The 23518-nt window shown below is 41.3% G+C and overlaps 1 protein-coding gene across 6 annotated transcripts in view; it reads right to left on the bottom strand.

The window, feature by feature from the left end:
- Positions 1-23518, bottom strand: part of ULK4 (unc-51 like kinase 4) — a gene marked incomplete at its 3' end in the record, with an annotated part of 181476 nt that overhangs the window by 3581 nt on the left and 154377 nt on the right. For 5 of the 6 annotated variants that reach the window (XM_082192968.1, XM_082192967.1, XM_082192970.1 and 2 more), the window contains exon 36: positions 927-1015. In XM_082192968.1, the coding sequence (XP_082049094.1) occupies positions 927-1015 (89 nt within the window). Of the gene's footprint in view, positions 1-922; positions 1016-23518 lie in introns of those variants that run through there. The other variant, XM_082192971.1, reaches the window with a different exon arrangement.

Below are 23518 nucleotides of genomic sequence, written 5' to 3'. Positions count from 1 at the left end.
TGTCCAAGCCACTTCCTTTTTCCTCCCCACAAATGGGCAACAATTCTATATTACAAAAATACATACAATACGGATAAAGGAGTCGAGGCCCACGTGTTAGTATATCAGTTTCAGAAGTATTAGCACAAGTATTGGCATGGAGGTTTTCAGATAATATCCCTAATTAGAATCCACGCACTTAATCTTCCAAAATATGTCATTCAGCTGGATCCTACGGCAACGACCCCAGCAGAATCAAACTTAGGTGTCCTCCCACAAGGAAGGGAACATTTAGCTCAGCCAAGCAGGCGCCAGGACTTGTCTCCTGCTCTGCTGTGGGCTCAGCAGCTGCCATGCCTTACTGCAGTAACAGTGGCTGGCAGTAACTACTGTGGCAAAGAGTGGCTGGCTTAACTAGCAGCAATCCTAAAAGCAAGCACTGGGGGTTGGCGGTTGTGTGCTGCCAGGAGGAGTTAGGATTTAGCTGCTGTGGAATAAGACGCTGCTTGCATTAGCGGATCTGGATGACTGAGAACTATCAGTGGACATCCAGGTCGTCACATATTTACTTTGCAAGAAGACACACCATTCTGTGTACCTCAAAGGATTTAAAGACCCCCTACTGTCATTTGTCTCAAAGAAGGCACAGGCAGCATGCAGGACTCTCAGACTAGTATGGGGATGTGTGGTGCAATGTTGGAAGGGAAAGAAAGGAAAGGAAATGTGCCACATAGCTCTGGTCTGCCACATCAGAGGATCCAAAGAAAAGTAGCTGAGAGAGAAAGCTAGAAAGCTTTGAATGAAAGGAATTTTGATGGTAGTATTGTGTAGGAGGGGGTGGGCTGGTAATACAAGAAGCTTGTAGTGCGGGAGGTGATTGCAGACAGATGAAAGGGGAGGAATGTACACACAGCCTGGAAATTCCAGGAAGCCTAAGGGGAACTCACCTGGCAGTCTGGGCCAATCTTTCTAGTGTGCGAACAAGCGTTTCTCCATCATTCTTCAGGCTTTCAGAGTGCTTCTCATTTGAAGTTATCTGCAATCAAAAGAACAGCTATCAAAGGTTTAGAAAGACATTCTTCTCTGTCAGGTGCGGAGGAGAAACAACTTAGTTAAGTGGAACTCGGGATTAACAAGCCAAACAGCCAATTATCCTGGCACAATGGGAGAACAACCTTCTTCCTATTGCTCCACCACAGTCATAGAAGCCGTAGAATTCTCTGCCTCTTTGCAGATTTGCTGCTCTGCCCACAGCTGAACTAGCAATGCTACTGGGAAGAGCAATATGACAGGAGAACTCAAACCTTAAATTCCTGTATGTCTTCAGGGCTGGATAAAGGTGGTTGGAGGCCAGATTGAATTCCCAAAACAATAGCAACACAAAATTTGCATATTGATGGTGGTGACGATAGTAATAAGTAGTGGTTGTTGGCATCTGTCTCAAGAGACAATGGAGTGTGACTGCAGTCAAACCACTGCATTAGCAGCACCAAAGTGACCTCCTTGGGGTGCAAACATGGGCAGTGTGTCTGGTGGTCTTGGGCTGCCCAGAAGAAAAGAACTCCCTCTCTGCCTTGCTGATGTGGTCCAAAGGAAAGCAGAGATGTTTGGCACCAGCTTGGCTGCAGGACTTGCCGAAAGGAGGCATGCAAGGAAACAATCCAACCATCTTAGGGACGATTTATGTAGTGTTTACGCCTTAGCCTTTTCTTTTCCTGAAGATACCCTGCAAGGCAGTGGAGGTTTCTAGATGTGCTACTTTCCCTGGTTGATAAGCCCCACCTGCCCCTAATATGCATTACTACTACTACTACTACTACTACTACTACTACTTATACCCAGCCTTTTTCCCTGACAGGCACTTAATACAACACACAACAGCTTGCATTAATTAGCCTCTTTATTTCACAAAAGTGACCCCAAGCAACTTATAAAAATAGCGTCCCCCTTCCCCCACCCCCAGAAAGGAAAACACAAATAAGGTACTACAGAACAACTTGTGGTATCTTAAAAACTAACAAATTTACTTTGATATATGCTTACATGGACTACGAACAAAGCTTTCAGCCTGTAGAGTTTCACAAAACACACACCTCTGCTCCCCCCCCACCGCTAAATGGAAATAAAATACTCTGAGCATGTATAGCTTCATATTTTAAACTCGGGGAATCATTGCTTTTGCTCACCAATTCTCAGCCTAACCTATCTCACTGTGCCTATTGTGAAGATGCAGAGGAAGGCGTGAAATGGCTACAGAAGAGGACTTGCTTGTTGCATCCGAGGCATCTCTGTATTACAAAGGGCCGTGTTTTTCTGCCTGCCCCCCTGCAAAGTGCTACAGCTCCAAGGCTTCAACAAATCCCCATGTGGCCTAACTGCTGCGTGTTTAAGATGCCTAAGTCCAGGGCTTTTTTTTTTTCAGCTGGAACCCACCAGAACTCAGTCCCGACACCTCTCTGGTGGCTGCCATTGCCGTTATAAAAGAGAACAAGGGAGGCGTTCACAGTGAGTTCCAGGACCTCTTTTTCTAGAAAAATAGCACCATGTCCCACAGGGGATTGATACCTAAGAGAAGGTATCTTAGTCCTGTAGTCACTGGAGATAGGATACCACAGAAAAAGAGGGGGAAACAGCAGCTCTTTAGGATCACAGGGATCCCTATAGCCTGGTGTTCAAACTTGTCAAAATGGCCAAGAAAAACCGATGGGGAATTAAACTTCAGGGCACAATTTTGATGGTGGGAAAATGTTAGAAGATGTCCAACAAAACACCGGACTATCACATGATTACCATCTCATGCCATTAAAATGAATGAGGGATGTGCAGAAGCCTCGGCAAGTTGGGACTGGCGATAGCTGACCTGTAAATCTTGTACATCAGTTGCATATTCTTTTTATTTCTTAATATGCTATGTTTTTATATTGTAAAGCACCTTGTGATCCTCGGATGAAGGGCAGTATAGAAATTTAATAAATAACTAACATAAAAATTTGGGTCTACGATATTAAAGTGTTACAGTGATGTGACTGTTTCAATGTTCTTAGGAAGTAAATCACATTACCTGAAAGAGTAGTTAGCAACTTTCACTGTGATCAATGAACTGACACAAAAGCCAGCCCCTTTCAGAGTCCAGAGAAGCTTCCCCAAATTACACTGGCGAGTTGTCAAAAAATGAACAGTACTATTAATGGAAAGCAAACACAAACACTTCACCTTGAATTGAATGATAACACATAATGGAGCTTCTACATGCATGAAGGTATACTTCTTCCACACAATGCACATCTGTGTTAGTGTATCTACTGCACACAAATGCTCTCTTAATAGTGCACTTGAGTAGGGCATCTACATCATATGTATGAGTACCCTGTGTGCATTGAAGCTGTTGTGAATGCAAGCACAGAATTATGAGAGTTCTTTGAGAGCGTCAACAAGCAAAGAGATACGAGGTGATCCAGAAGGCATTGCATACTTAGGTTTTCAGAAGGCTTTTTGACAAAGTACCACACCAGACACCTGAATAAGCTTAGCACTCATGGAATAAAATGATAGGTCCACTTGTGGATGAGTAATTGGTTAAAAGACAGGAAGCACAGATCAGGAATAAACAGACAGTTCTACAGATGTAGAGAGGTATAAAATGGAGTCGCCAGTGACTGGTACAGGGACATGTGCTTTTTAATTTATTCATAAATGATCTAGAGTTGGGTAAGAGCAAGGCAGCCAAGTTTGCAGATGATACCAAGTTGCCTGGGATAGTTAAAACAAAAAGGGATTGCAAAGAGCTTAAAAGCATCTCTCCAAACTCAATTAATGGGAAGTAAATTGGCAAATGCAATTCAGTGTAAGCAAGTGTAAAGTCTAAATGTTGCATATACACTAATGAGGTCTGAACTGGCAGTGGCCAGGATTTATAGTGGATACTCAATGAAGATGTTGACTGTGTGTGGCAGCTGTGAAAAAGGTGAATTCCATGTTAGGGATCATTAGGAAAAGGACCGAAAATAAAACAGATCTCATAATGCTATTATACATACCTATTCACATGGAACACTGCAAACAGGTTTGGTTTCCTCACCTTAGAAAGGATGTTGTAGTGATGGAAAGGGAACCAAAATGATGAAGAGGATGGAGCGACTCCACTACAAAGAAAGGCTACAACATTTTGGCCTTTTTAGTTCAGCACAAAGGTGAGTAAGAAGAAACATGGTGCAGGTGTAATGTAATGTAATGTAATGTAATGTAAAAGTGATTATAAATGTTTTTCTCCCTCATTCGTAACACTAGAAGAACTCAGGGAAATGAAATGAAACTGGATGTTGGAAAGTTCAGAACAAAGAAAAAGAAGTCCTGTACGCAGCACATATTTAATGGAAATCATTCCCACAAGAGGTACTGATGGCCATCAGCCTGGGTTGCTTCAGAAGAGGATTAGATAAATCCAGGAGAGAGAATGTTACCAATGGCTACTAGCTACAATGGCTAGGTTCTACCTCTACTACCAGAGGCAGTAAACCAGTTTTAATACCAGTTACTGGAAATCACAGGTGGGGAAAGGGTTGTTGCACTGAGGGCCTGCTTTTGGGCTTCCCATAGACATCTGGTTGGCCAAACTGTGAGAACTGCATGCTGGACTGGGTATGTTATTAAGCAGCCTCTGGGTCTATCTTATGTTCTGCTTGGTTTTCAGATGAAAGCATCTTTTAATTATGTGCCTCAACAAGTATTTCATTTGTGCACATTCTCTTACACTTCATATAAAACTTGTAACATCATCTCACCGGTTCAGCTGGAAAGGATTCTAAGACTTTCCCCTAACTTATATCAGGTTATTGTTATGAGGAATAAGCACATGTTGAACTCTTTACAATCACTAACTCTTCCCTTAATTAAATACTTAATTAAATCTTGATGTAGCGTGCATTCATTGCAACTGAATAAGAAATCCAAAACAACTTTTCTTTATGAAGCCAATAAAATGCATTGCAGCTTCCCTGGTTAATACAATTAAACAAAGATGAGTTATAAAGAACATCATTGATATGTAAATATCCAAGTTTCTCAAATATAGCATAAATGTGCAGGTGAAACAGCATTTTAGGAAGAAATTACATTTCACATACAATGAAGAAGAAAAAGAAATTCATGAACAAATCTATGCTATTGTTCTTCTAATCTGTGTGGAGTCAGAAGGTCTATTTACATGGCAGTTTTTGACTGAGTTAATTATTAGAACAAGAAATAGTAATCCATATTTTCTAGTTTAAAAGGGAAGAAGAGGGTCTCGGCTGCTCAAGGTTTATGTGTTCATAGTACTGAATTAGTTCCTTCCCCCATTAGTCACAACTTGCAGTTTTCAATTTACAAGAACTTTCAAAATCAATTAACCTGAAGAATGAATTACTTTAATGCTTTTGAAAGGGATGGTTTCCTCCTCTCCTGCCCCACTGCAACTTCAATTAAGTTGGGAGTTTGCTGCCTGGTTTGGAAAACTCTTTGCTACTTGCAAAACAGGAGCTTTTTCAACAAAGAGCTTATAGTTTTGCTTGGTCCAAATGCAACTGTAGCCCCCCTTTTAACTGCACTTTAGAGCAATTGTGCAACTGAATAACAATGTCATGTGAAATTAGATGGACTTAACTACTCTCAGGGATAATGACCATTTCCCACAGACCACTGAAGTCAGATTACACACACATGCAAATGCAGATAGCACGTCCAGTATTTTACACATTCCTTGGATTTCTTTAATTATGGCATTTATACCCCTCCCTTTAGCCAAAAAGGCTGTCAAAGCAGCTTTTGTTATTTCTTAATATGGACATCCTAAAAAGCTGAGTTAACTTTTTCTTTGAAAATTGAGGCCACTTTCTCAAGCGTTTTCAAAGTCCACACATTTCTGTGATTGTAACATACAAATTCTTATGTGCTCTCTTCTGTATTCTTAACAGGATCACACATTTTAATGGATCACAGGACATAAGTGAACATACTATTGTTTACTGTGACTGTGTGAATATACAGTGGTACCTCATTTTTCGAGTGTCTAGGAAGCTGAACGTTTCGGTTTTTGAACACTGAAAACCTGGAAGTAATTGCTTCTGTTTTTGAATGCGCCTTGGAAGTCAAACAGCTTCTGCTGTGTGTATTTCAATTTTTGCCATTGACTTTGCTGACGCCCTTTGCGCCTCAGTTGTTGAATGGTTTGGAAGTTGAACGGTCTTCTGGAAAGGATTATGTTCGACAACTGAGGAACCACTGTACAATGGTAAATACTCCACAGTCCACAAATGAAGCAATCACATCCAGAATGTGGAATAACGTGGAACCTAATTTCTAGTAATAAGGAAGGCAACCATTTTCTTATTAAGCATTTTGGTTTCTCTTTGGATGTAAAGGTAAAGGGACCCCTGACCGTTAGGTCCAGTCATGGCCGACTCTGGGGTTGCGGTGCTCATCTCGCTTTATTGGCCGAGGGAGCCGGCGTACAGCTTCCGGGTCATGTGGCCCGCATGACTAAGCCACTTCTGGTGAATCACCAGCGCATGGAAATGCCGTTTATCTTCCCACCGGAGCGGTACCTATTTATCTACTTGCACTTTGTACTTTTGAACTGCTAGGTTGGCAGGAGCTGGGACCATAGGCGCCGACTCCATGGGGCTTGAGGGGGCTTGAGCCCCCTCAAAAAAATTTTTTGGGGGGCTCAGCCCCCCCAATAATCTCGGGCGCCCTTGCTGCCGTCCCCCGCCTCCTCCCCACCTGCTCCCTCCCCAGCCAGCCAGCCAGCCGCGCGCCCTAGCTGGAGAGCCCCGGCCGTCCCCCGCGAGAACAGGGGAATCCCCGGGGGCGGGGGCTTCTGCCTCTAGCCCCAGGTTTCCCGCATATCAGCTGTTCCGGAGCTGATTAATAGGCAGCAGCACGCTCTCCCCTATTCGCTCACGAGGGGGCGGCGCCACTTCATTTGCATATTCATGAGCTTATTTGCATATTCATGAGCTTATTTACATTTCACGAGCTTTCCCGGCCCCCCCAATATTTTTTATAAGTCCGCGTCCCTGGCTGGGACCAAGCAATGGGAGCTCACCCCGTCGCAGGGATTCGAACTACCAACCTTCTGATCAGCAAGCCCTAGGCTCTGTGGTTTAACCGACAGTGCCACCTGTGTCCAACAAAAAAATAAGAAGGCTTGCACATCCAAAACCGTCAAGAAAGTACTCAAACCTACATCAGGCTTCCATTTGCAGACGTAACAAAAGGTACCAGGTACCAGGTTTAAGTCAAGGCTCAACCTTAACCTATTTTCAAAGCCAGAGTTCAGGAATCATAAAGAAGTATCTCACAAGCATGTCCAAAGTGACTTTCCTTCACTAATGAATATCAGAAACTGAGCCCCCTCCGAACATCTGTCTGTCATGGTCAGGCAAGATATATAATATCAAAGTTTAAAATCAGTGTGTGTGGTTTGTGGGCAGGTTTGAGTCTCAGTGTGAAGTTCTACCTCCTTGCCTTCAGGAAATACGTCATATGCAACATATTGTATGGAGAGGCAAAGATATAAATGCAGTCTGTGTATGGCAAGAAGAAAGCAAGTTAGACAAGTTCAGTTGAGACTGTCAGTTGCTGACTCATACAAACAAGCCTGGGCAATGACAATGGGCCATTTAAACCTGAACCATGTACTTAAAAAGCCAGAGTATTCCAGGTGTTCTTTGGCATATATCATTATAGATGTGTATTCTCAGACAGATTATGGAGATTTGTAACATACAGATCTCAACAAAGACATGTTAGAACAAGCAGATCATCTTCAGCAAGGAAAAGAAAAGAATCAAAGCCTAAATAGAAGAGCTCACATTTCAAACACTGAACTTATTTTCTCTTATTTATGAGAGGACTTATCTTTTTAGGAGTTCAAAGTAATTTGCACTTGTAACTTGGCAAGGCATGCACTGCCTGAAAGCGGCTCCTTCAAAAATCTCCTTTGAGAATTTCATTTGACCTCAGGGTCTTCTGTGTGTTGTTCATTTGGAATGTATTTTATATTGACAGAGGAGTAAAAATAAATAAATCACTATACATTAAAAAATTCCATATTTTCAGTGGGCTAAATAATCAAAGGTTTGCGATACTTGAGTGTATGCATACATTTATATATACATACATAATGCATAAATGCACACACACAGGAACCAGTATGGTGGTGAATTGTGCAAAGCAGGACTGGAGGGACCAGAGCTCAAATTCCCACTCAGTGATGAAGCTTGCTGGGTGATCTTGGGCCAGACACCTTCTCTTAGCCTAACCCATCTCATAGGATTGTAAGACTATGTGAGCATGTGTATCATGTACATCACTCTGAACACCTTGGAGGAAGGGTGTGAATAAAAAAACGTATCTCCTCTCTTCTCTCTCACAGACACACTATTTAAGAGAAATGTTTTCAGAATGGAAATACCAGACGTTCACTCTTTTTATAAATGAAAACTCACTCTTTTTCCCTTTAGAGAGAAAATACAACAGCTATTATCCATTCTTGACACACACTAATAGAGAAATTATATTAGAAATGTTCAAGGTTAATACTGTTGATAAGGGATGTCAGTGATACTGTGTATGTTTGCATAAAATATGGGACTGTATGCCTCTTTTAATTATAACTGTGCTCAAAGTATATTAGAATGCAATATTGCAATGCATTATACTGTCAATTCCTTACAAAACAAGCCCAAACTTTGACTTCACCAAAATCTAAAGACTGCTTCACTAGCTTAAAGAATGTCAATCCCCAAAGTTCCCAATAAAGGTAAAGGTAAAGGTACCCCTGCCCGTACGGGCCAGTCGTGTCCGACTCTAGGGTTGTGCGCTCATCTCACTCAAGAGGCCGGGAGCCAGTGCTGTCCGAAGACACTTCCGGGTCATGTGGCCAGCGTGACGAAGCTGCTCTGGTGAGCCGGCACCAGCGCAGCACACAGAAATGCCGTTTACCTTCCCGCTATAAAGCGGTACCTATTTATCTACTTGCACTCAGGGGTGCTTTCAAACTGCTAAGTGGGCAGGAGCTGGGACCGAAAGACGGGAGCTCACCCCGCTGTGGGGATTCAAACCACTGACCATACGATCGGCAAGTCCTAGGCACTGAGGTTTTACCCACAGCGCCACCCGCGTCCCTAAAAGTTCCCAATATCTTCTTCCAAATAGCATGATTGTGAGCTTTTCCTTTTGGCACCAATCCCAAGACTAGAAATTACTACCAAAGTGTTCCTGATGATGACATTTGTTGAAACAGAGATGGGAGAGGCGAGTGCAACTCTGCTCATTCTCTTTGACCTCTTTGATTGAAGCATTTCAAATTTGAGCTTCCCAGCAGGTTTCAAAAGTCCAGTTCCACATGTGGACCAGCATCAAACCCAGAGAAGAAAGAGTTGTTTAAGGGTTAAGGCTTCATGTCTCAGGCAATGAGGCATTCTAGTGTGACAACAACTTAGGCAATTATGGCCATAACACCTGATAATATGAGATGCCATGATGTGATAACTGGAAAGTGTTGACTTCTGCAGAATAAATATGCAAGCCACAGATTTGAGAGAGATGAAGAAATGGCTTGATTACGTAAGGAACAGAATTCCCAAAGGCTGTGCAGTTCTGGTTGCCACGCCTAAAAAAGCATTATTGTAAAGCTGGAAAAGGTGCAAAAAAAAAAAAAAAAAGGACTACTAATTTGATCATGAGGCTGGAACAACTCATCCATGTAGAAACTACACATCATTAGAGATTCTTAGTTTAGAGAGAAGGTATGTAAGGGGTGTGTGGGTTAAGACAGAGATTATAAAACTATGCATGGCAGGAGGAAAGAAAAGATTTTCTTCCTTGATCATAAATTTAGAACCTGATATCATCCGATGAAGCTGCATGTTGGAAGACTCAGGACAGACAAAAAAGGGACACAAAGTACAGTTAAACTATGGTATTTGCTATCACAGGTTGTAAAGTTGGTCCTCAACTTGTATGGGTTTAAAAGTGGCTTAGAAGATAAGGCTATCAATAGCTGTGTACTACCTCCAGTATTAAAAGGGATGCGGGTGGCGCTGTGGGTTAAACCACAGAGCCTAGGGCTTGCTGATCAGAAGGTCGGCAATTCGAATCCCCGCAATGGGGTGAGCTCCCATTGCTCAGTCCCTGCTCCTGCCAACCTAGCAGTTCGAAAGCACGTCAAAGTGCAAGTAGATAAATAGGTACTGCTACGGCGGGAAGGTAAACGACGTTTCCGTGCACTGCTCTGGTTTGCCAGAAGCGGCTTTGTCATGCTGGCCACATGACCCGGAAGCTGTACGCCGGCTCCCTCGGCCAATAAAGCGAGATGAGCGCCGCAACCCCAGAGTCGGCCACAACTGGACCTAATGGTCAGGGGTCCCTTTACCTTTACCTCCAGTATCAGAGGTGGTATTCCTCTGGATATCAGTTGCTAAACAGCACAAGTGGGGAGAGTACTGTTGTACTCAAGATCTGCTTGTGGGGTTCCCACAGCCATCTGGTTGGCATCGTAACCGGATGCTGGACTAGACAGGCTTTTATTCTGAACCAGCAGGGCTCTTTTTATATGATTGTCTAAGAACATTATGAAAACATAATGGTCTCCAAGAATGTACTTTAACAGGATTTTTTAAAATAACTATGTCTCTCCAGCAGTCAGATTTTCAAATATGAATTCAAATATAGCTTACAGTAAAATCATTATGACAGTAGACAGGCAGTAAACAAGAAAAGATGGGGGAAGAAGAGGAACAGAACTTGTATGACGTCCATAGTCCTTCTAGACTTAGATCGCTTGCATGAAAATGTAAAATATATTTTGTGATATTAGAATTCATCAGTGTGTCATCAAAACCCACAAATCTCACATTTATACACATTCACACACACACACAGGAAGTTGCCTTATACCAAGTCAAGACATTGGTCTGTCAAGATCAGCACTGCTATCAGCTATCCAGTTTCAGCCAGGCCTCTCTTGAGATTTCCAGTGATGCCAGACATTGAAACCAGGACCATCTATCTGCAAGCATAACACTTGTTCTACCACTGAGATGCATCTCTTCACAAACATACAGACACTTGAACTACTGAAATTTAAAATTTGATTTCCTATGTTCTATGTACTAAACCTGTTATGAAAAACAAACAAAACTAAGTGATGTTTTTTTAAACCACTGTAAGCAGCAATATTGTTTTTAATAATACAATTTTACACTTTTAATGCTAGAATGTACTGCTATTACTGTATGGGTTGGAAAGAAAACCACTAAGGTTATGAATTATCAAGCATGCAAGTACCAAACCCCAGTAAATGAGTATTCACACATCAGTTAATTTTTTATCATTATAATCTGTATGCCAAGAAAAGGAAACTAGATTTATAAATGACTAAGCATTATGTTGAGCTCTAATCTGCCAATTTCTAAAGAAAAGTTGAAGGAGGCGGTAATACTACGTACACAGATGGTGCTATGTAAATAATGAATAGAAGTGCCTTGGTGCACTCAGATGGTCTTAGGCCTTGCAGGGAAGGAAAAACAAAGCAATGTGAAGTACTGAAATACCCAATCCAAGCTGTGACACCAGACGAGTTGCTTTGGAAAATATTTTATGTGAATTGTGCTATTTAGCAATAGGTGGCAAACACCAACAGATATGCGCATTTATTAATATGGAATGGACCGGGGAGGTCCAACCAAGGTTGGGGAATGCAACCATTGAATCCCTAGCATGTGTCAATGGCACATTTACATAGCGCCATACATGCAGCAATTTTGTCTTCAGTTTGGAATACATAGGTTTGGAATACAAATCCGTCTCTCTCTAACTATCTATATATATAGAGTGTGTGTGCATAAATATGTAGACTCTTCCTCTGCTGCCCCACATCCTACTTCCCCCCACCCCCAAACTTTATCCCAGTTTCAATCAGTGACTGACAACAGCAAATGTGTACAAAGGAAATTGAGTTTCTATGCTTGTATCCACCCCAGTGCTGGAAAGATATGTGCGTAGGGGTGTACAAATTCCTGCAGCTGTCCCCAACATAATGCCTATTTGCTACTCTCTTGAATCGTTATTTCAAGACACAAGCAATTGTTAAGAGCAGATTTTAATTGCTGCAACTATAGAAACAAAGAAAACATGAATGTTAAATTAAAGGATGTACAATAGCAACTCTTCTAATGATGCGAAACAACACTGCTCACTTCTTTGCCATTTATCTATATAAGGAGTGGAGAATCTGTGGCCTTCCAGATGCTGTTGGACTACAACAATTGGTAACTTCAAGACTCCATTATTGTAACGTGCTCTATTTGAGGCTACTCTTGGGTCTGGTCCAGGGGCTCCAGCTCATGAAAAAGGTTGTAGCAAGACAACTGATGGGGAGAGGCAATTGCCAGCACATCGTAACTCTAGTGTCTGAAAGTTTGCACTGGTTGCTCATATACTATCAGGTCAGGTTCAAGGTTCTTGTATTAATGTACAAGGCCCAAAACAACTTGGGTCCAGGATATCTTTAGGACAACCTAATCGCTTATATTCCTGCTCGATTGTTGAAGTCTTTGGGGAAGTCACTGTTAGTAGCCCTGCATGGACTAAGAGCAAAGCAGCATCTAATGCGCCTAACATCACAGAGAAGTCTCTGTTAGGCCTGTTAAAGGTGTGTGTGTGATATAACCTCTTTTTACCTTTGCAAAAGGGCCCCTCCTGCTTCCGGTGCAGCGCCATTCGTAAGTCTTAGGAATGGCTTAGAGGCTTAGGAAGCAGGAGAAAGTATTTCTTTTATATTTTCTAAACTGAAAAAAAATGGCTTTCTTTGTCCTCTCCATCACAGGATTGGAGAATCCTCCACCAGTGCTTCTCTGGATAAGAAAAATACTGTGTTTTTGCAGCTCTCCCCTTAGAAATTTCAACAGTCTATTCAAAATTATTTTGGCTTCTCGAAAATTCTTCATATGCGGGGCAGCTTGTCCTGCTTTGTTGCCCCAATGCCCCTGGACATATGCTGTGGCAGCATAATTATCTGATATAAGGAGGAATTAACTAGTCAAAATCACTTCAGCCACCATAATACAAGTAACTTGCAACTTCTGCACATTTAACTTGTGTGCATTCAGCTTTACATACTTTGCAAAACAATCTGAAAAATTGAAAAGGGAATGAAAGGGGGCAGGGTTCTAGCAAAAATAACTTTGGTAATCCCACCTGCCATTGAACCCAATGTGTTTTGACTATATGTGATTTTGGCTTCACACACTACCCCCAAGACGCAACCCCTGGAATAAACATTACACCCAAAAGTTCTCTGAAACTGGCATTTACTGTTCTTAAAACAGGCATATGACAAAATCCTGGTTCCGTTTTCTATCACTAGCTCTTGTAAGACCAGGCCCTTGCTAATCCTATCACATAGCAAATATTAATGGTGTCATATACATGTAATATCAGCATTGAATACCTAGTTACCTACTGGCAAACTGAACATAGGACATAGTTAAAATTGATGACTCTTGACTTTCACTCAAATTTCACCTATATTATTAAAGAAAGCCTCTGAACAAGCAGTTAGTAATAGCATTGGGTTTTTAAAAAATGTTCAAAAGCTTAATATAATCTAAATAATTTACTGCCTTGTTTTTAATAGGCATTTCTAGAGATATATATCATCTCCCTCTCCCCTCCCCCCAAGTCTGTGATCCTTCTTCATGGAATTAAGATACCTGAAAGTACCTTTCTGTCAGGTTAGAAATAATCTTTCACATTAAAGAATAATTTTGTAAAAACAATTTGAAGTATTAACATCAATCAAATTTGGCTACGAGTTCAATTTTTGAAGGCTTTAGTCCCCTACATGAAATTTGGATTATTCTCTGGCAAACTATCAGACGTGTGAAAACAACATCTAAAATTACTAGTTCCTTTTAAAAAAAATACTTTCATGATCAAAGCTCAAAGCTCACTTGAATTTATTGAAGAACCGAGTAGCAGCAGGAAAAGTCTCATCATGTCAGAGATGAAGTAAAAGCCAGGTGTTTAAGGAACAGCTGATACTAGATTTTCTTTCCGCCCCGTCCAGGTGCATCAGGGATATGGGCTCTTTCTTACACCTTCAAATGATGGATCTATATCCAGTTCAGAACAAGTGTTATCACTGGTACACAGTTGGAAGGGACGCCAAGGGTCATCTAGTCCAACCCCATGCAATGTAATACTCTCAGCTAAGGCACCCATGACCGATGGCCATCCAACCTCTGTTTGAAAACCTCCAAGGAAGAAGAGTCCACCGCCTATCATGGGAGTCTGTTCCACTGCTGAACAGCTCTTACTGTCAGAAAGTCTTTTCCTGATGTTTAGTCGGAATTCCCTTTCTTGCAACTTGAAGCCATTGGTTCGAGTCCTACCCTCCAGAGCAGGAGAAAACAAGCATGCTCCCTCCTCCATGTGACAACCCTTAAGATATTTGAAGGTGGCTATCAGAACTCCTGCTCTGGAGTTCTGCTCTTTTCCAGGCTAAACATACCCAGCTCCTTCAAGTGTTCCTCATAGGACTTATGCACACATAGCCACGGCGATCACTCTTCTCTGGACTTGCTATAATTTGTCAGTGTCCTCCTTCAAATGTGGTACTCAGAATTGCGCAACAGTATCCCAAAAGCAGCCTGAATAGCAAATATTACTTTTTGTGATCTGGACTGTGTTTCTGTTAACTGCATTAGCATTTTTAAGCAGTAGCATCCCCCTGCTAACCCATGTTACCAAGACACCTAAACCTAGTTTTTGAAGGACAGGAGGTGTGTGTGTGTATATATAAAATAATAATTCAAATATTCATGCTTAATAAGATATTATTCCTACTTCCAGGAAGTAGGAATGTAAAGGAGTCTATTACTTTGCGAGGGCTTCCATAATATATAAAATAATTTCCACCATATGGAAGAGATTTGCCTGTGCTGATGTTGGAAGAAATTTATGAACATTTTTAGTTTGTTTTCCAGCTGCTATTGATTCACACTTATATTAAAAGACTCCTTTTGTCAGGGAACTTAGGGTGGGTACATTTTCTTGGGGCAAAGGCGACGGAATGCTTTTAAATCACATCATAGTTTTTAATTTTTTAAAAAAGCCCTACAAGTCCCACCTGGGAACTCTAGTTGATGACTGTCATAAAAGTCTACTAAATAAATAAAATACATTTGGGTGAGATTTTGTTGGCTCCTGATGCTGAACACATGGAATGGCATGGAACAATACCTGCTCTAAAGTGACTACATTCTGGGAATTCATCAATACTGCTCAGAGATTAATCTGGAGGTGAAGCCCATGTAAAGGACAGTACTCATGCGGTCCGCTTGAAAAGGAAAATTGCAGAAGCTATAAACAGAAGATAACCACAGTATACAATAGTAGCAGAGAGAGGAAAGGAATGTTGCTTGTTATCAGGTGGGCTAAAACTTGGCTGTTCAGGGCTAAGGCATATTTCAAATCAGGGAGTTTAAACCTCACTAAAAAGGATGCAGAGCTGCTATCCACCAATCTGGGCAATGGATTTGGCAATCAATGAAGAGATCTAGACTACAAGCACCTGGTGATTCAGTGGTCTGGTTTACATGACACAGTAAGCCAAATTATGATTCACTAGGACTATGCAAATGTACGAGCTCCCAGAAAGGAGTTTGCAGCTCCTTTGGGTCAATAACCTAATGCACTTTAATTTAGCAACTGTGACCTTCATGAAACATTTCCCACTGATATACACCTATTATCTGCCCTGAGGCAGGACTCAGTTAACACAGTTATTCAGAAGACACGGTGAATAACAGCTACAGGTAAGCAACTCTGTTTTATCCTTTTTTATGTAGTCTGTGAGATCTAGTAAGCTGTCACAAAATAGGAAAACAGAACTCAATGCTGTTCTTCCTATGGTGGCACTAGAACTCAACTGGCTATCAAGAGAACAGCGTTCTCTACATAACTGAACTTGAAGACCAGTGTGTATATGTTTGCATCTGTCAGCATTGCTACCCATCTCGGAACTTTTCCAAAGCAAACTATAATTGGTTGGAATATGTTTGGAGCAGTAGTGCAACTGCAAAACACTTGATTGGGCAAGTAGAACTGTCCATGGGTAAAGTAATGTGTGCTTTGGTCCTTTCCATCAAGTATCAGAGTTTGGAGGCAAATTATGCCTTACAGCAACTTATATTTGTGACGATGGGCTTGGTGTCAAGCTTGTTGACAGGAAGACTTTGCCATGTCGTGAGGGTTGTGCAGCAGCTGAGATTGGCAGGACGACTCAAAGGTTTGTCATTTTAGCCTCTTTCAGCTTTTGAGGGAACTGTATTTGTTAACCAAACAACACATACACACCCTTTGTCCAATACCAGTAACTTCAAAGCCATATGGCTAATATAACCAGTCCTGCTATCTTAATGTTTTGACTGCTTCTCTATGAAAAACAGTTAGCTGTCAGAAGATCCTCTACAGCTTGATGAAATAAATCTAGAGATGAACAAAGGAATTGTAAGCCCAGTGTCCCAAGCACTTTGACCCATTGCTTAGCCATCTCCATCTGGAAGCAGATGATGAATGTAATGTTTTGATCTGCCAGCTTTTAGCATACACCTGACATGAGCCGCTGGACATTGACCAGGACTTGAGGATGTGTCACATTCTGTTTTACTGAACCAATGCTAGTATTTCAGAGTGAGAAACACAACTGATGTAAACGAGACAAACAATTATAGGTCAGCCAAACATTATTAGATGAACACTGGAGTTTCAAGATTCTGGTTGAAAAACAGCGAGAAAAATCCACAGCAAATGAAGTACAAAAATAACTCAGCCTTCAAGCCATGACAGGGAAATGTCCATGTCCTCAGCAATTTTAGATTTTCTGCTGAAGAGAAGTGACAGCACGATAACAGTTATAATAAAAATATAAGCCTCCTCCAGAATTCTAGAAAGAATAGCATGACCTCCATTCAGTGTGTATATTTGCAACTGACAGCAAGGACAATTTTAGCTTCAGGACTGTATTCTTATTCCATATTCTCTACCTGCTGTTAATGCTCATCTTACTTTTCCATTTCCCCCTCTCTTTTAGGATGAGTAGAGAGCAGTGCTCAAATATCTGCATCTATGAAAAGCAATCTGCATACAAAAGAAAAAAAATATACTATGCACAACAAAGCTTAAGAAATGACTGTGTTTTGTCACAGCACGTGATGGTAAATTTGTCTTAAACAATTGGCCACCCATAGTAAAGTACAGATGATCACTACTACATTTGTAAAATAATAATAATAATTTTTATTTATACCCCGCCCTAACCAGCCAAGGCCAGGCTCAGGGCGGCTAACAAGCAATAATAAAAACAAGTTGAATGAATACAACTTAAAAACAAGGTTAAAATAAAATATTGAAACATTAAAGTATTAAAATGCAGCCTCATCACAGGAGGAGAAAGTAAAAGGAAAAAAGAAAGAGGGGGAGGGAATCAAATTGGCTCCAAGCCATAGGCTAGGTGGAACAACTCTGTCTTACAGGCCCTGCGGAAAGAAATCAGATCCTGCAGGGCCCTGGTCTCATGAGACAGAATGTTCCACCAGGCTGGAGCCAGTGTTGAAAAGGCCCTGGCTCTGGTTGAAGCTAATCTAACTTCCTTAGGACCCGGGACCACTAGGGTGTTGCTATTTATGGACCTTGAGGCTCTCCGTGGGGCATAGCAGGAGAGGCGGTCCTGTAGGTACGAGGGTCCTAGGCTGTGAAGGGCTTTAAAGGTCAATACCAGCACCTTAAATCTGACCCTGTACTCCACCGGGAGTCAGTGAAGCTGGAAAACCACTGGGTGAATATGCTCCCATGGCAGAGACCCCGTGAGGAGCCTCGCTGCAGCATTCTGCAACCGCTGGAGTTTCTGGGACAGCTTCAAGAGCAGCCCCGCGTAGAGCGGATTACAGTACTCTAGCCTGGAGGTGACCGTCGCATGGATCACTGCGGCCAGGTCAGGGCGGGAAAGGTAAGGGACCAACTGCTTGATGCGGCGAAGGTGGAAAAATGTTGCCTTGGCTGCTGCTGTAACCAAGGCAATTCCGAAATCTGCCAAGAAATACTGGTAGACATTATATGATTTTGGACTTACCCATCAAGAACTTTTGCACAAATCCCTTTTGCAGTGTATGGCAAATGAGCATGAACACCTTTGTGTTCTCATTAATTGCACTGAGGCTTGGTCAGGAAGTGCTTGGTAGATTGTAGTTTTCATTAATAAAAAGTAAGGCACCATGCACCTCTCTCCTAACACCATACAAGAGATGCTTAGCTGCTCCACAGAAAGAAACGGAGGAGTGGAGTGGAAAGAGCACTGGATGAAGACCAGAGAGACTGAAGTTCAAATCCTACTCACCAAGGAAGCTCACAGTGTAACCTTGGCCCAGTTAGCCTCACAGGTTCTTGTGAGGATAAAATGAAGGGTGAGACTCTTACATAACAACCATGAAACACCACACATTTTCTCTTAAATCAGGCAATGGGTACCCAGCTGCTATGAAATATTTTCCTTTTACAATATCAGTGAATACAGAACACCTTAGGAGCCATTTATTTATGGAGCACTTTAATGGCAGATAATCAGGACAATGTTTCCTGATTCAGGTAGGTAGCCGTGTTGGTCTGATGCAGTGCAAATATATTAAAATAAAACAAAAAAATTGTCCAGTAGCACCTTAGAGACCAACTAAGTTTGTTCTTGGTATGAGCTTTCGTGTGCATGTGTGTATCGTGTGTATCTGAAGAAGTGTGCATGCACACGAAAGCTCATACCAAGAACAAACTTAAAAGTAAAGGTAAAGGGACCCCTGACCATTAGATCCAATCGTGGCCGACTCTGAGGTTGCGGCACTCATCTCGCTTTATTGGCCGAGGGAGCCGGCATACAGGTTCCGGGTCATGTGGCCAGCATGACTAAGCCGCTTCTGGCGAACCAGAGCAGTGCACGGAAACGCCATTTACCTTCCTGCCAGAGCGGTACCTATTTATCTACTTGCACTTTGTGCTTTCGAACTGCTCGGTTGGCAGGAGCAAGGACTGAGCAACGGGAGCTCACCCCGTCGCGGGGATTCAAACCGCCGACCTTCTGATCAGCAAATCCTAGGCTCTGTGGTTTAACCCACAGCGCCACCCGTGTCTCTGAGAAGAAGCTTAGTTGGTCTCTAAGGTGCTACTGAACATTTTTTTATTTTTTTAATATATTTCTAGGACAATGCTTATTCCTTCTATTTCATACTACATAATAGCTATTCTTGACTCCCAAGGTCTCATTAATTATTGGTCTTTGCAGATCTAATCATAACCATAATAATCCTTTTAAAAAACATATATTTATTTTAAAATATAAACCACCATGGAAGATAAATATTATTTTGTGTTGGTGTGTTGCTCAGTTAGAAAAAAATCCCAAAGCAAAAGAAGCAAATGGCTTTATTTGGGCCAACTGAAACATCACAGAATGATTCACATACTTTCAATTTTACCAGAACTCCTACTTTGGTGAAACCAAACACTTGTGGTGAGAAGAGGAATTATTTGATGGGAGTGGAAATCCTAATCTGCGGACTGTAAATGTTTAATGGAGGACTTGTTTTGCAGCTGTAATTAGGTTAAATCATGCCTACTGCAAAAATATTTCAGGTTCTAGCATGGCATGCTGCACTAAAGCAGCAATGGATATTCTTTGTTGGAAAATATAAAAGTCAATTGCTATCTGAATCTGCCTGTAGCATTAAGTGGAACACTCTGGTCCTTTGTAAAACAGAGACCAGAGAGGATAATTAAAGGGAAAGCATGCTATTCTTTTTAGCAGCAAAAAGGTAAAGATTTTAAGTGGTAAAAGTATCAACAGAAACCAAACTGAATAGGAGGGAAAGGCAAAGAACCTTGAAGGCAAAGAACCATCAGTTCAATAGCAGGATTCAAATGTCTTCCAGTGCTAGGAGCCAGGACAGCTAATTTCTACGTTCTCAATTTTTAAACTAGCCATGTTGGTGTATTAGAAACAAGCCAAAATCAGTACTAGTGCAATAGTAATGCAAAGAACATGCTGAGATGTTATTATCTTTATTTATTTATTTGATTTCTTACCCACCCTTCACCGTGTCTCAGGACGGGTGGCAACAGTGAAAAAACCTATTAAAAACAGTTTTAAAACTAATTACAATGAAGAGATTAGGATAGGTCCCTAAATATCTATCTCAAGGGTCAAAGGGATGTGCCTTCAGCATATGAGATAAACTACATAATGCAGATGCCAGACACACCACTGTGGAGAGGAAATTCCACAGCCAGAGAGAATGCCCTCTCCTAAGCTGCTAGGCCCTGAACTTCTGAGGGAGGTGGAAATACCAAGAGGACAATAATAGGTGCAATGCTTTGGAGTGGAGGGGAAAAACAATCTGAAATTATGGCATGATTATTAGCATATTAGGGAAATAAAGCAAAGGAGCTCAGTGCTGTGCAGGGAGGAGGCAGCGCTGTACATCTTTGTCAACGGCTTTTCTTTCAGTATGCAAAGTAGCCAAAACGGAGCAAGCTATTTTTCTTATCTAAGTCATTTGTGCTTCTAAACAACAAATGAATAACCAACTTTATTATGATGGGAACATCAGGATAAATGACTTGAGTGAAGCTGCAACTCCCGAGGGGGAAATTTAGTAACATTTAAGGGTTTTGATTTACAACAAAGCACCGTGCCATCCAGCCCTATAAACTGGTGCTTTCCAATATGCTAAAATGCATCCAAAAAGGATAAGGGCAGGGCAAAAATAAAAATGCCACAATAACAAGATGGATCTTCCCATTCAGAAATTAAGGACACGGAGTTCAATTATTTTTGCTCAGCGTCTTATAGTGACGGAAAGAAATCAAAATTAACTTCTCTCTCTTCCCAGGGGAAAAATAGAGTTTGCCACTTTTCCAGAATAGACGGTTTCTGATACTGCCGTTCACGGTTTACAGTGAATTATTCATGACTGCAGTGCAAGCTCACAACCCCCTTCTCCTGCCCCCCCCCCGAGGAACTAACAGGTCTGAGGTCACCAATGGCATATGTTAAGATGCAACATTTACTTTAGCTCCCCCCACCCCCAGTCTTTTAACACACTTAGGCTTTAGCTCTTCCCTAAATTGAATTATTATTGCAAAAAGCATTGTCCCCATAGCATCACATCATTGCAATGACGGGCCAGTCTTTTCTAACAACCCTTACTATACATGACAAAAATGACAGTATTGATGGTGCTCGGTAAATCTCAGTGACTGCCATCTTTTCATCTCTGGCTACTTATCTGTGTCAATGGAAGAGTATTCCAGCAGTGATCAAAGGTATATTGAACTATGGCTTGTAGCAATATAGGACATACTGGCTTGCCTCGAGGTATGGTTGAGATCCAACTTAATATTCTGAGGCGTTGCTAAATTTCAATCAACTTGGCAATGGACTCTGCAGTATTTTCAACAGGCTCTGCCACCCGTGTCCCCATCAAGTGAAATATGCCTGTAGTGGAGAAAGAAGGTGTGTGCATGCATGTGACCTGTGTAATCCCAAAATTCAGTCCTATTTGTATCATATTTATCATTACTGCTTACGCCAAACGTGATGAATGCATTCTGAATTTACACAGATATGTCAGTAGTCTGCAAATGAACAGCATGTTCCACTAAGGTTTTTGTTTGTTTCTAGTGAGAACACATTTGTTTTACAACCCCGCCCCCCAATCCCAAAGTTTAATGTGATGTTATTTGTTGTTCCAAATTGCTAATTTTAAGATGAAATGTTTGAGTCTCTTATTTTATATTTCAGTTTCTGGTGTAAACCCCTTTTTCTAAAACTATAGATGGAAGAGAGGTCTATAAATTAAACTACAATATAAAACTTTTTTAATAAGGCTGATGTTAGTCTGTCCAGTGATGGTGTCAATAGAGTGAATGGAAAGGCAAAGGTAATATGGTACGTGGTTCCTTTTTTGTTGTTGTTGTTTTGAATTGATTCTGTTTCTATGCTGCTTTTTATTCAAATAAATCCCAAAGTGGCTTACAAACAAAAGATAAAAATAACATAGTGCATAATGGAACCTCACGAATACAGCATAAATCGTACAAAATCCTTAACAAATTATCAGTAAAACAATCACAAATAAAACAATGACCATCTATGTAACACTATTAACAAAACAACTAAAAAAATAAGCTAAACATCAGTTACACCAAAAATCATATTATAGGATTCACAAAGTGCTACAGCGTTAATATCTATAGAACAATACTAACAACATTAACAAAATAGCAACAAAACAGACAAAGCCCTGTTGAATGCTCTCCCCACCACTATGACTGAAAAACTTTCATCCTTGATACCGCTCTCTGCTGAGTAGCCTGCTATTGGTAGTATAGTGGTGCCTCTGGTTGCGAACGGGATCCACTCCGGAGGCCCGTTCACAACATGAGCAGAACGCAACCCGCGTCTGTGCATGTGCGGGTCGCAATTCGCCGCTTCTGCACATGCGCTTGACATCATTTTGGGCGTCTGCGCATGTGCGAACAGCAAAACCCTGGTAACAAGCCCAATTTCATACTGACAGGCTTTACATTTTGCAACTCAAATAAAGTGTTTATTGACCATTCCATGTTAGTTCTTTCAGTCTAAAATATATTGCTAAGTGGGAAGTAAAAATTAATGCCAGTTGAGCACATAATTTTAATGCCAAAGAGCAGATCACCTAAATGTATGAAAATATTAACAAAATTTGACATAGGTGACATAACAGGTTTAAAAATATGTTGGGAGAAAGAACACGGAACAAGGTGGCTATGAAATGAATTTAAGCACTGGTGCTAACATATACCAATGATCTTATCATCAAGAAATCCCAATCTCTCTCCAAAACACTGTTGTTGAGTAAAGCATATATATTTTCAGTGGCAGCCTTTTGAGAGATAGTGTTCCTACAAATACAGTGGTGCCCCGCAAGACGAATGCCTCGTAAGATGGAAAATTCGCTAGATGAAAGAGTTTTCCGTTTCGGAGGTGCTTCGCAAAACGAATTTCCTATGGGCTTGCTTCGCAAGACGACAATGTCTTGCGAGTTCCTGCGGGTTTTTTCCCTTCCCCCCCTTTTTCTAAGCCGCTAAGCCGCTTATCAGCTGATCCGATCAGCAGATAAGCCGCTAAAAGCCGCTAATAGCGCTAATCCTTCAATGGGCTTGCTTCGCAAGACGAAAAACCCGCTAGACGAAGAGAATCACAGAACGGATTCTTTTCGTCTTGCGAGGCACCACTGTAAATTCAATAGCAAAACAAGAACTGATGCCACTCCCCTCATTAGTATTACTGATATGAGATGGGCAAAATGAAGACAGACTGCATAAAGAAGCGATTTTATATTTCTTATTATATTTTATACTTCTTAGTTCATTTCAACTACATAGCAGAAAAGTATTTTATATATAA

Source organism: Podarcis vaucheri (assembly GCF_965113315.1).
Source record: "Podarcis vaucheri genome assembly, chromosome: 12".
Classification (NCBI taxonomy): domain Eukaryota; kingdom Metazoa; phylum Chordata; class Lepidosauria; order Squamata; family Lacertidae; genus Podarcis; species Podarcis vaucheri.
This window is presented reverse-complemented; position numbering and strand designations above follow the sequence as displayed.